General features: G+C 48.8%; 1 protein-coding gene across 2 annotated transcripts in view; it reads left to right on the forward strand.

Annotated features, from left to right (window-relative positions):
* Positions 1-13,705, forward strand: part of LOC116946545 (membrane-bound glycerophospholipid O-acyltransferase 1-like) — an 85,346-nt gene that overhangs the window by 58,393 nt on the left and 13,248 nt on the right. For both annotated transcript variants that reach the window (XM_032961526.2, XM_032961528.2), the window contains 4 exons: positions 5,195-5,287; positions 6,338-6,393; positions 7,482-7,536; positions 7,968-8,193. In XM_032961526.2, the coding sequence (XP_032817417.1) occupies positions 5,195-5,287; positions 6,338-6,393; positions 7,482-7,536; positions 7,968-8,193 (430 nt within the window). The remainder of the gene's footprint in view (positions 1-5,194; positions 5,288-6,337; positions 6,394-7,481; positions 7,537-7,967; positions 8,194-13,705) is intronic.

Here is a 13,705-nt window from a genome sequence, read left to right on the forward strand (position 1 = left end):
CGATACGCAGCTGGCTGCTCCGCTTTCAAAAGCTACAGGACTTCTTGCTTGGCAATTGTGATATTTAAATATTTCGGTGTTTTTTCCATCTCGGTGATATGTGCCAGGACCGTAGGGGGGGGGGTGGGGGGGGAAGCACCTTGTGTTTTCAAAACTCTGTGTCCCGAAGCGCGTACCCGTGTAAGCGTCGCTCCTACGTTTAGACAGCTTTGTCAATATTTAATGCCTGCCCAAGTTGTCACCCACGCCGCATCACGTATCGCCACGTGAACTCTGCGTCCGTCTCCTGAATGATTGATGGCCCTGCCGTGCTTCTAGGATTGTGCAAAAAAAACCGTCGCATTTGCTTAATGGAACGGTTGTCGGTTCTGTAAACATCCGAGCGAGCGGGCAAGGCTTTCGTCAAACATTTAGTAAATTGGACGCGGATGAAGAAATTTAACTTAATGGACACGTTGAACAAAGTGGAAACATTCTGGAAACTATGGGGATGTGTTTTTGTGAGAAAGCAGTGGCTGTGAAGCGTTTACCAGAGTTATAAAGCCACCACATGTGTTGCAAAATTGACATCTTTTATTTTATTGTAAGCGTCTTGATGTCAAATAAAATAGGCAAATGTGACAGTTATTCTGTGGCAAGCAGACAAAACATTACATTTCCTCTTCTTGTTGGATTGTATTTATTATTGCTGTGCTTTGAGGAGAAATCATGGTCACATTTGCGGTTCTTCAAAATAATTATAATTGGTCATTCAGCAAAGTCTCACTGAGGCTAAATTATATTAGTCCTGCTTAATACGGGTTTTTTGGGTGAGATCGCGTACATATATATTGGCGTGTTCTGTTTACTTGACAAACCTTACTAATTGACTGTCAGGTGGTGGCGGGTTTAACGACACATTTATATATTTACGCTATCTAATCCAAAAAACCTGTATTATGGATGATGTTCAATCAATCTAGTTCTTGTTGAGTGTTTATGCACATGGGAGGAAACTGGAGTTTCTAGAGAAAATGAACGCACATTCGAGGGAGACATGCCAATAAATATGCTCCGATAATCCAGACCAACTTGCTGTACTGTCTTCTATCGATTAATTGTTAATCAGCAGGTGCAGTTTTCCTCTGCATGAACCACCAACCCCTGCTTTCCCAACATCCCAAAGCAGAACCCTTTTGTAAAAGGTTATGAGGCTTCCCTTTGTTAAATAATTGATTTCTTAAAATCTTCCTGAGACTGTTTTGGGCCTTCATCGTAGGTGCCCCCACAATAATTATCCTGGGGATCAATAAGTCTATTTCCAGCTACTACACTTAGTGCTGATGCTTCCTTTAAACTGCAACGGGGTCTCAAATCTAGTTCAGTGTCTCCCTGCTCAAGAAAACAATGTGGTGGCGCTCACTTCCAATCGCGGAAATTCCACATGACCATATACAAAGTGTCAGTCACTTTAGAGTAAAGCTACTCATTGGTTTTTTCGGTAAAGTCACGTATGCAGAAATACCAGTCACGAAAGCTTTAATTCTTTAGTAAAGCTACTGTTGATTTTCCACAAAGTGATTCTAATTATATCAGCTCCTTTATTTTGTTTGCCCGTCTCGTTTGTACGGATTGCTCTTCAAGGTTAAAGGTTGCATGAATTTGTAACAGAGATTCTCGTGAGATTCAATTTTAAGACGATTAATCAGTGCCGTCATTACATGCCTGCCTAGCGCACAAAGACAAAGATCCCCTATGTAGCCTTAACAGATTGTTGAGGCAATTGCTGTTAGCGAGTAGCAGCTGTGAAGGCCGGCACGGCACACGAGGGGGTGGGTGGCCAACATCACTCACGGCCGCCTTTGTCTCCCCAGTGGTGATGTGTACACACCGCACCAGGTACTAATTTGAGGCTGAGCGGGAATCGAACTCTGATCGCCGGGTTCGTAGCGCATCGCACTGACCGCTAAGCTACTGCTCCTCTGGTGAGCACAAAGACAGTGACATGCACGTGACCTTGTGACCTGGTAGGTCACCGCTTCGTAGATGTCCATTGCTCTTGTCTCATTAGGTGTATGTATGTGTGTTTCAAAATACACGTAACTCTTGAGCAGTCCCACTTACTCGCTCGTGTCCTCTGTAAACATGAAACGGCACGGTAATTAACGTTTGCATGCCACAAAACGTGTGTACGGTTACAGCGCAGGTCCAATGACATTCTGCGCGTGGCAGAAACACTGAATATTGATGCTCGGAGTTTATGCTGGGTTTGTGTCTCCCCAGTGCTGATGTTTACTCAAAGCACCAGGTGCTCATTTTTTAGCTTGAGTCGACCTAGGGGACGCAGAGGACTGATTCGGATAATTGTCACTGATGTTGGCTGCGAGCAGGAATCGAACACTGGTTGCCGGGTTCGGACACGCACAGCCAAAACCACAAAAAAACCCCGTATAGCCTTAACGGACTTTTGGAACAAATTCTGTTGCCAAGCACCGATGATAGCTAGGACGGCATAACGAAGGGGTTGATGGCCAACACCACGCCCGACCACCTTTGTCTCCCCAGTGGCGGTGTTTACACACCACACCAGGTACTCATTTGAGGCTGAGTCGACCGTGGAGAGGCCCAGGACCGGTTCATATAATCATCACTGGTGTCGGTCGTTTGCGGGAATCGAACTCTGGTTGCCGGGTTCATAGTGCAGCGTGCTATCCGCTACAACTACCGCTCCCCACAAACGAACACAAACGCACACACACACACCCGCACGGATAGGTATAGCCAATACGGAACGTTGATGTAGGTTGTTCGCGTGCGGTCTGCTTTTATGGGCCTCTGCATCACCTTGGTAGTGCGCCGTGCGAGGTCTGCCGTGGTTTGGCGCGGTATCGCACACAGCACCCCGGGGGTTCCTTTGAGGTCTGGGCCGGGTTTGCCGGCTGTGCAATGCCTGGGGGGGGGGGGGGGGGGCGCTGTCTGCGATCGGCTCACGCACGACGCGGCTGCCGTTGTGACGACGGAACAACTTTTCGATTGTTCGCTCTGGTTGGTGGATACTGATTGATCGATCTTGTTCATTTTTGTTTTTGATATTGGTTGATGATGATGATCACCGATTCAATGAGAATCGGTTGTTCATCGTTTAGTGTAAATTATATGCCAACGAGATGCTCGTGTCATGTTTAGGCCGGCGAAGCGAACAAAATAATGCAGGCGAGACGGAACAAGGGACGAATGTAAAGCAATGGATGTGAGTCTCGAGTTGAATCGCTGGGGAAGCGAATCCGTTACGCGCCATGCCCCTGCTGGTGCTCGTTCTTGTCACCGAGCCGCTTCGTAGTGGGCCGAACGTCCGATGCCCACCACAGCCGTAGCTTCGACGGAGAATTGGAAGAGCCGCTGCCGAGTGGGCAATAAAAAACTCTTACGTCACTGAAAATTATCTGACGATGTATGTTATCGCCTTCCAGAGTGCAATGTCTACCATGGGATGATGAATCTCCACTTTATGTAAGAATTAAACAAGCGGGGAATGTCTTAGTCTCGTGACATGACCGCCAATAGCCCAATGGGGATGTAACTTGATGTTAAGAGAAGACAAAAAAACGGTTAAAATGAAGGCCACCCCCTGGGTGAACGCTGCAAAGCTGGATATGTAATCTGAGGTGATGAGCTGCGTGACACCAATGCTCACTGTGCCGTCACAATGAGCGCAACGTTGTGCGCGACTTGGAAGGGACGAAAGATTTTTAAAAAGCGGGGATTATCGATTGAACAAGATCTGTGTGCTGCGTTCCCCTTTCAGAGACTTTGAGGCTTCCCTTTCCAGTCGGTGCTTGTCCCTCGCCTTGCCGAGTGTCCACCGAGACTCCTCCCCTGCTTTGAGAGCGACACCCAGCTCGCCTTAACCACGGGGGGTGAGGGGGGAAACGTTTGCTAATTCGGTTTCAACTCAAGGTAAAGCATCTCCCCCCACCGCTCAAACGGGTGTTGATGGTGCCCATCTCCAGTAAACTATAACATAAAACTCTTTTTTATTTTACCAGGTGAGGCTCACTGGGCTATATAGCTCTTTTTTTAAGCGACCCGACTATCACAAATGATAGCTCAACCAAGTGGCTTATCATGATGTGGAAACATATAGCGGCCAAACACTCTGTAAAAGCACCTTCATTCTAAATGTGGAGGGGAAAAACCAGAGGACCTGGAGAAAAAGCCACACGACCACGGGGAGAGAGAGAACACACCAACTCCAAATTATACAGGTATCAGGGTCGGCATTGAACCCACGACCTCCTGTATACCAGGCGAGGTAGTTCACATCTCGCTACCCGTGATCCACAGCAGGAGTTCCGCATTGTGGTGGTCGGCAGAACCGCCGACCCCGTATGAACGGGACAGGACGAAGAAGGGAGAGGCCGGAGTCTCTCCACGGAACAACCGTTCCGGATTCGCCGCCGAGAGGCGACGGTGCTTTCGTTGTAATTTTCCACGAAACGTTTTCGCCGTTGCGCTGCTGCCCCTGTCATGTGGACGGTGAGAGGGTGCGTCCATTTGGGGACCGCTCGCAGCTCAGCCGCCGCCAGAGTTGCGACGGATAAGAGTCCCGTGTGGAGCGATGCCACACAACTCCTTCTGAGATCCCCTTCGAGGGCCCGCTGGACTTTCCCACGCAGCCTGCTGCGAACAGGGACGCGTTTGACCCCTGGCAGTATAATTTTTTTGTATTCATTCACAGAGCTCGTATTTTGGCACGTGAAGTGGACAAACAAAAATGAACTAAGTTGCTGCGATGGTTTTAATGCGCAGTCGTTTATCTGCCGTCAGCTCGCTCCCCTTGAGATGGCGGTTTAAACACGGGGGAGCTGCCGGCATCCGATGCGGAATATCAGCTGTGCAGACCCGAGTGCTGTGAACCCCGGGCCACCCAATCATCCCCGAGTGTAGTAGCCTTTTTTATTGACCTTTCAGGATGACAATGATGGGACGGGGTCGATGCCGCACGTTCCTTGGCGGTTTGAGTGCTCTCTGCCAGAGTGCCACGCGGCCAGACACATCATACATGTGCGTCATGTTTATTAATTGCTTTGGCTGAGAATTTCGGCATTTCAAATGATCGTTTCTGCTAATAGACATGCTTGTAACCCCCCCCCCTCCCCACCTGTGTGATGAATGAAAGTGATGATGGTGCTGTCTACGCTTTGCCTTTTTACAGATACAGCTTCATCATCGCCATGGGCTGCCTGTCCCTGTGCCAGATAAAGTTTTTCATCTTTGACTACGGCATCTACTCAACGGACTTCACGGGGTGAGGATCTCGGGTGCCTCCTTCAAGCGTGACGACACGCGTCATTACGGCGGCAGCAGCAGCAGTTAGTGAGCACCTGTGAAGGCTCCTCGTGGCTTTCCGTCTGAAATGGGCATTGGGCAGCGCTCATTTCTATGGTCATACTGGAGGAAGCTCTGTTTTTTTTACTTTTGCTACTGTAAAGCCATTCTTATTTTATGCGTCAAATTCAGGGGTCGGCAACTAAACTAACAAGAAGGGACATTTTCTTCGAATTCAGTCAAACAAAAATCTAAATATTTTGAGAGCCACAATGGCACGTGAATGCAAGATGGGTACTGAATGAATAACGTCAAACCGCATTTTTTTCGATCGCCATTTTAATAACAGCGCTCGCAATGATTTGTAATGCAGCGTTACAAATCATTGTTGGGCGTTTAGACGTTCACCATTTGTCGAAAATAATTAGTTATTTTCTACTACTTTGCAATTATAGTGTCGGGAGACACGAAGCAGTTCCTTAACGAGCCGCTTGCGGTTCCACAGCCGCATGGTTACCGACCCCCCGGCTCCAAGTGGATGATGGCCGATTGTGAGTCAAGAGCTCGAACCACAGCTGCACCTGGGTCGGATATGTACCTTTTTATATTCACGGTTAGGTTCAAGGTGGTCTCTGCGCGTACCTCTGTCGTGTTTTTAAGCTTTTTAATATCACTTTCGTTCGGTTATCCACTCATATTCGGGCATTCTTTCAGGAGGGCCCTTCACAGGGATGTTTGGCAAATAATTTAATATACATATTTTTGCAAGTAGCTTTGCACGTGGCAGGTAACGGCAACACCAGGAGAAAACCCCCTCACACATGCGAGGGGGATACCTCCCAAATGACGCTCGTACAGCCCAGCAGCAACACGTCGTTTGTTGGCCGATTTCGCATTCCAGCAGGACCTCACTCGGCCAGCTCTGCGGGATTCGGCCAAACTGGCCGCTGGGCGCTGGAGAGCGCCGGCGCCTCCACCACCCTCACCGTGTTAACCTGCTGCCCGCGCCTCTCTCTCTGCCCGCCCGCAGGCCCATGATGGTGATGGCACAGAAGATCACCACCCTCGCCTACTCGGTGCACGATGGTGAGAGGCTGCTCCCGTGATGACCGCGAGGGGAAGCCAGGCTGGGTCTTGTTTTTGTTGCTCTTGTTTGCTCCGGTTGGTGGATGTTGATTGATTGATTGACCTTGTTCTTTTTGGCTTCATGTTGGTTGATGAAAATCACCGGTTGAATGCTGCGATATTTAATGGGCACACACTTTCAAAAAGCAATTGACCCGTCTCAAAGAGACTGTATGGCAAAGTGCTGTTAGCAAGCGCCAATGATGATTGGCACGGTACAGGAGGTGGTGGTGTACCCAGTACCACGGCTGGCCACCTGTTTTCCCATCGATGATGTTGACACGCTGCACTTTAAACTTATTTAAATACGCAGTGCAGGGCTTCGTAGTACATAGTGCAGTCTACCTAGGGGAGGTGCAATACAAGTTCCAATACCGTTCGTAACAGACGTTATCCATATCGTAGCACAGTCCACTCACGGCTGGACCAAAGACAAAGACCACCTGTGTAGCCTTAACAGAATGTAGGAGCAAGTGCTGTTAGCGAGCACCTATGAAGGCTGGCACGGCACACGAGGGAGTGGGTGACCAACACCACGCCCAGCCACCTTTGTCTCCCTAGTGGCGATATTTACACACTGCACCACATATTTATTTGAGGCTGAGTCGACCTAGGCGAGGCCCAGGACCGGTTCAGATAATCGTCACCGGTGTTGACCGTGAGCAGGAATCGAACCGGGGTTTCCGGGTTCTTGACGCAGCGCATTAAAGGCTGCACCACCACTCCTGGCCATTCACAGGGACGCGAAACGCTTTGTGTGGCGCACGAGCAGTGATTCACTTAAAATTGCACAGCGGCCATAAGTTGTCGAAAGCACGCTAAAGTCTTGTTGTTGTAGCCAGTGGGTGGGGGGGATACTGACGAGTCGACGGTTAGCTTGGCGCTGACCAAGCTAACCGTCGACTCGCCCATGCGCCTGGGGCTGGTAAAGCGTCTCGGCTGAGACCACCCCATGCCGCTACCGCCCCGTGCCGCTATCGCCCCGTGCCGCTACCACTGTGTGCCACCACTTGGCATGAAGGTCTACGCGGCGCCGTGTGCTTTCCCAGGGATCGGGCGGAAGGACGAAGACCTGAGTCCGGAGCAGCGGCGCTACGCTGTGAGGTGAGTGCCGTGAGCCTCCTCGCCTCACCTCCTCATCTCTGCCCCCCCCTCGTCTCTGCCTCCCCCTCGTCTCTGCCTCCCCCTCGTCTCTGCCATCCGCCCTGCGAGCCGTCACTGGAAGTCGCCCTCTGGCTGCGGCAGTGACCAAGACTCTCCGTCTCGCAGAGCACGGCTCGCCCTGCACCGATTGGTTATTCGCTTCATCAACCCTCAGACGGATGATGATTTGTTTGCGCCCGAACCTCGAGGCCGGGATTTTTTAACTGGCGACCTTCGGACTGCTCTGAACAGGGCGCTCCGTTCTGTGGCACGACGTCCGTAGTACTACGGGGGAGCAATATTGCGGAAACGGACAAAAAAATAAAGTGATGACAGCCGTTCGTCGTTTAGTTGCGTCCTGCCGCCCCCTCCCCCGCTGCTTACACGCACAGAGTGCGGCCAACCCTGCTGCAGTACTACAGCTACAACTTCAACTTCCTGAGCATCCTGACGGGCCCGTGCTGCGCCTACAAGGACTACCTGGCCTTCATGGAGGGGCGGCATTTAGCGCCGCAGCAGTCCGGCGTGGGAACGGCGGCCGCGGGGCCGGAGGAGGCCTCCCTGGCCGCGTGCGGTGGCGACAGCGGCAAGCGTCCGCGCTGCGAGCCCTCCCCGCTGGTAACGGTCGCGTCGCGTCGCGTGGGGGTACGCGGGGGTACATTGGGGTACGCTGGGGTATGCTGGGGTATGCGGGGGTACGCTGGGGTATGTGGGGGTACGCTGGGGTGCACGATATGCGTGGGGCGGCCGTGCCCTCATCTTCCCATTTGGTCATCATCAGGCGCAGCAGCGGATGCAGGACAAGGCTGTTGTACTTATCATTACCTGCAGCTTCAATATGACTACTGTCGTCATAATCGTCATCGCATTCCAAAGTAGTACAACTGCAGTAAAAAGATGGAAAAGTCGTGGAATTGTCACATGCATCGTATATATCGTTATCATTTTCATCATGAGAAGGTTATATTCTTCGTCGTTTTCATTTTCTATGCCTACATTTAATATCATTGTCATCAACGAGATGTTAACTATCTTGCCTCGTATACAAGAGGTCGTGGATTCCATCCCGACCCTGGCGCCTGCATATTTGGAGTTTGTATGTTTCTCTCCCTGTGGGCTTGTGAATTTTTCTCCGGGTCCTCCAGTTTTTCCCTCCGCATTTAGAATCAACGTGCGTTTCGAGTATTCGGCTGCTCTACATTTCCACGTAATGAGCCACTTGGTTGAGCTATCATTTGTGGCTGGGGTCGCTTCTGAAAAAGGAGCTGTAGAGCTCAGTTGGCCCTTACCTGATCAAAAAAATAAATGAGCAGCAGTAGAAGCAACATCCTCAGCCTCGTTAGTGGCAATCACATCATCACCGTCGCCCTCATTCATTATTATAATTTACTGTAGTGTCAAGCACCGCATTGGGAGCATCGTCATCGTCATCCTAACGATCGCCGTTATCAACAGAGGTTCCCTGCATCGTCGCCACCTCCAGCCAGAGACATCACCGGTGGTGGCAGCATCGGAATAATGATCATCAGTGGCATCGTTATACAGCATTCATGGTAATTAATTTTATTCAGGGTCTGTTTATTCAAACTTGGTAATCTTAGGCGGCACCAACAGTGATAATAGCTTATGAAATCCTGATTATTTTCTTGTTGCTGTGTTTTTCCACGAAATAGGCTCCGATGTGTTCTCACAGCACCAAGCGGTGAAGTGAATTAAACGAGGCATTGCATTAGGGCTTGCAGCTTTCGATGGTGAGGCACTGGCGTGTTGTTTCATTAATTTATCTAGGACGCATTGGCCTTTGGGAAAATGAGTAATTTACATTTTTTAAAATAAAAAAAGCACGTGCATACTCTGAATTCGATCGTGGGTAGAGAAAACAAAAAAACCTTTGGTGTACACGGAACAATGCGAAATTTAAAATGTCACTTTTTTTTGGAATATTTATTACATTTTTTGTTCGCTATCGTTGAGGGGGATTTTTTTTTTCTTATTTTTAATAAGCCATGTGTAGCACGTGACCGGGCAGTGTAGGACAAAGCCCAGCTAGGCCTCAGGATGACTCGCACAGATTGTATTTTAAAGAGGATCACCCCGATCTATTCGGGTGCCAACACGTACAGTGAGGGAAAAAAGTATTTGATCCCCTGCTGATTTTGTACGTTTGCCCACTGACAAAGAAATGATCAGTCTATAATTTTAATGGTAGGTTTATTTGAACAGTGAGAGACAGAATAACAACAAAAAAATCAAGAAAAACGCATGTCAAAAATGTTATAAATTAATTTGCTTTAAATTAGGGAAATAAGTATTTGACCCCTCTGCAAAACATGACTTAGTACTTGGTGGCAAAACCCTTGTTGGCAATCACAGAGGTCAGACGTTTCTTGTAGTTGGCCACCAGGTTTGCACACATCTCAGGAGGGATTTTGTCCCACTCCTCTTTGCAGATCTTCTCCAAGTCATTAAGGTTTCGAGGCTGACGTTTGGCAACTCGAACCTTCAGCTCCCTCCACAGATTTTCTATGGGATTAAGGTCTGGAGACTGGCTAGGCCACTCCAGGACCTTAATGTGCTTCTTCTTGAGCCACTCCTTTGTTGCCTTGGCCGTGTGTTTTGGGTCATTGTCATGCTGGAATACCCATCCACGACCCATTTTCAATGCCCTTGCTGAGGGAAGGAGGTTCTCACCCAAGATTTGACGGTACATGGCCCCGTCCATCGTCCCTTTGATGCGGTGAAGCTGTCCTGTCCCCTTAGCTGAAAAACACCCCCAAAGCATAATGTTTCCACCTCCATGTTTGACGGTGGGGATGGTGTTCTTGGGGTCATAGGCAGCATTCCTCTTCCTCCAAACACGGCGAGTTGAGTTGATGCCAAAGAGCTCCATTTTGGTCTCATCTGACCACAACACTTTCACCCAGTTGTCCTCTGAATCATTCAGATGTTCATTGGCAAACTTCAGACGGGCATGTATATGTGCTTTCTTGAGCAGGGGGACCTTGCGGGCACTGCAGGATTTCAGTCCTTCACGGCGTAGTGTGTTACCAATTTTTTTTCTTGGTGACTATGGTCCCAGCTTCCTTGAGATCATTGACAAGATCCTCCCGTGTAGTTCTGGGCTGATTCCTCACCGTTCTCATAATCATTGCAACTCCACGAGGTGAGATCTTGCATGGAGCCCCAGGCCGAGGGAGATTGACAGTTCTTTTGTGTTTCTTCCATTTGCGAATAATCGCACCAACTGTTGTCACCTTCTCACCAAGCTGCTTGGCAATGGTCTTGTAGCCCATTCCAGCCTTGTGTAGGTCTACAATCTTGTCCCTGACATCATTGAAGAGCTCTTTGGTCTTGGCCATGGTGGAGAGTTTGGAATCTGATTGATTGATTGCTTCTGTGGACAGGTGTCTTTTATACAGGTAACGAGCTGAGATTAGGAGCACACTCTTAAAGGGAGTTACCTGTATAAAAGACACCTGGGAGCCAGAAATCTTTCTGATTGAGAAGGGGTCAAATACTTATTTCCCTCATTAAAATGCAAATCAATTTATAACATTTTTGGCATGCGTTTTTCCGGATTTTGTTGTTGTTATTCTGTCTCTCACTGTTCAAATAAACCTACCATTAAAATTATAGACTGATCATTTCTTTGTCAGTGGGCAAACGTACAAAATCAGCAGGGGATCAAATACTTTTTTCCCTCACTGTACGGTATATTATTTGTAGATGCGAGCATCCTTCATCCGGTCGGACTGCCGCTGTTTGTCAGAGCACTTGACTCGCAATGAGAAGGTCGCCGTTCAAATTTCCCCGTCATAGGAATTTGGAATATTCACTACTGGCTGGCTCAGAGCTCGCCAGCAGAGGCGGCCCCATTGCCCCCATGCTCCTTTGAGCACAGAAAGAGAGAGGCAGTAATCACTTGAGTTTGTCTGTCTTGCATCCCACTTCGAAATTAAATGATTGATGGCTCTGGTCTTTAAAAAAAAAATGACCCGTGTCTTTTGCCAACGCAGAATGTCAGACAAGCCAGCCTGCGGGCAGAGATAACTGGTTTACTCCGGGAACAGTTGCCGGGGTGTGGCTGCACATCCCAGGATAGAGCGCAAGGCAGCCGTGCAAGCCGCTCGAGATATTTCTCCCCGCTAGATGTAACGTTATCAGTGGCCAGAGCCTTTTTTTGACTCGCCGAGTCTCAGGGTCACTGAAGCATTCCCATCGGCTCGCTGGCTTTATTATGGGAATAACGCTTGTCAGAGCGCTGATCCGGGACTGCCGAGATCTTGGTTTCAACCGCCCGTGATTAAACTCAATTATAGCAAGTCGATAGTCTATGTACACTCGCCAATGACTGCTACATACGTAAAAACAGTCAGCTTGTTTTTGACCTCATTTGTTTTTGCACATCAGCGTGATATCACGTTTTAAATTATCGGTGTCCTCCCCTTCCCCTCCTATTGTTATACTGTATTGTAAATGGCCATTTTCAAATAGCTGTTTATCCGAAGTTTGGTGTCACGTTTGTGAAGTTAGGCTTTGCAGCTCAGGAACTCATCAAGCCACGTCATGGTCAAAGATTGTCATGGCTTATGTCATGCGTGTGATTGCACCCTGCCGTCTTTTTCATCCTTTGCACATTTGCACAGTCGCTACCTCGCCTGGCAAGGTTTGCTTCTTTAGTTCCCCGTCTCTCTGGCTTTGGGCTTGTCCCTTAGTGGCATTTAGAAACATGCCTTTAAGAGTATTTGGCTGCTGTAAATTTCCACACGATAAGCCAGTTGGTGGCGCTATCATTTGTGGCTTGGTCGTTTGTGAAAAGTAAGCTCATAGCTTAGTCGATTTTTGCCTGTGAAGATAAAAACAGTTTAGTTTTATTTGCATAGTTTTTTTAAGTGAATTGTTTTCCTTTCCTATCTATACTTTCCACTCCTTTAGTGATTTTGTGTTTTGTTTGTTTTAACGTTATGACCTTCTCCTACTGGACATCTGTGAAAAAGAGCTTTATAGCTCATCGAATTTGTCCAGTATAAATAAACATTTTAATTCTGATTGCATGCCACGACAAGGTTCCCCCCCCCCCCCCTCAATCCTGCGCAGGTGTCCTAAGCAGTGTAACCTCCTTTTCGTGATGATATCAAGAGTGACTTCACTCTTCCATTCAATTACAAACTTGCAATTTGCTTTTACCCTATCCTGCTGTGAAATTCCTCGCGTCACTTTGTGTGCGCGTCCGTACTCAAAGCCCTCCGAAGCTTTGTCCGAGCGGCACTCCCCAACCCGCACCGAAGCGCAGGCATTACTCCTGCCTCCCCCCCCCACCCCAAACGCTAAAGCTGATATCTGCATTCTTTCAAAGTGATTCCACGCGGTCAGTTGTAAAACTTTCTCTGCACATGCGGAGCCTTGTTCGCGAGCGATGTTATTGTTGTTGGCGAGCGTCCGTTTTGCGCCTGTGGGCAACAAATACCAGTTTCCTGCTGCGGTGTTAGATGTTGGGAGACCTTGACACGTCCATAACCGTCGCTTTTGCGACATCCTGCGGCTTGCTTGATGCAGTGGGTTTCTAACTGCACGGCCGAAGGGTGTTGTTGAATAAATCAATCAAACCTGGTATAACCTGAATTATTTATTGTTTTATAACCCAGCCAGAGCCTCGTCGGTTTGACAAGTGCTTTTGCGGAGGGGAAGCCTGGGTGAATTTTTTGCTGTTACTGCTGCTGCTGTTAGCCCCGTAACTTCCCACCGTTGGGCAAAGGGCTCCCGAGTTTCATCCCATTCCTAGATTCATTCCATTCCTTCCACCTTTTCATTCTTGTCCGGTAGCAGTGGCCTCTGAATTATTTGGTCTCCACTCCGAAGTTAATTCTGCGTCTCATACCCCGTCGTTCGTTGACATGGCGTGGCCCCTTGCCCATCTACACTCCATGATCTCTTTTGCGTTGTTAACTTAAAAGAGGGCAACGTGCAAGTGCAGTCTTCGTCTTTTGTATGGCCGATGTAGATGCGGAGCAAAAACTACAATTTCACATTGAGGTCGTCAAGCCAGATAACCGCGTCAGGAGCAGCGGAATATTATCACTGCGATGCCTCCTTCATATTTGTGCATCGGGCATTGCGTAGTGAAACATTG

This window comes from Petromyzon marinus, chromosome 27 (assembly GCF_048934315.1).
Source record: "Petromyzon marinus isolate PM22_M1 ecotype Great Lakes invasive population chromosome 27, UKy_Petmar_22M1.pri1.0, whole genome shotgun sequence".
NCBI lineage: Eukaryota > Metazoa > Chordata > Hyperoartia > Petromyzontiformes > Petromyzontidae > Petromyzon > Petromyzon marinus.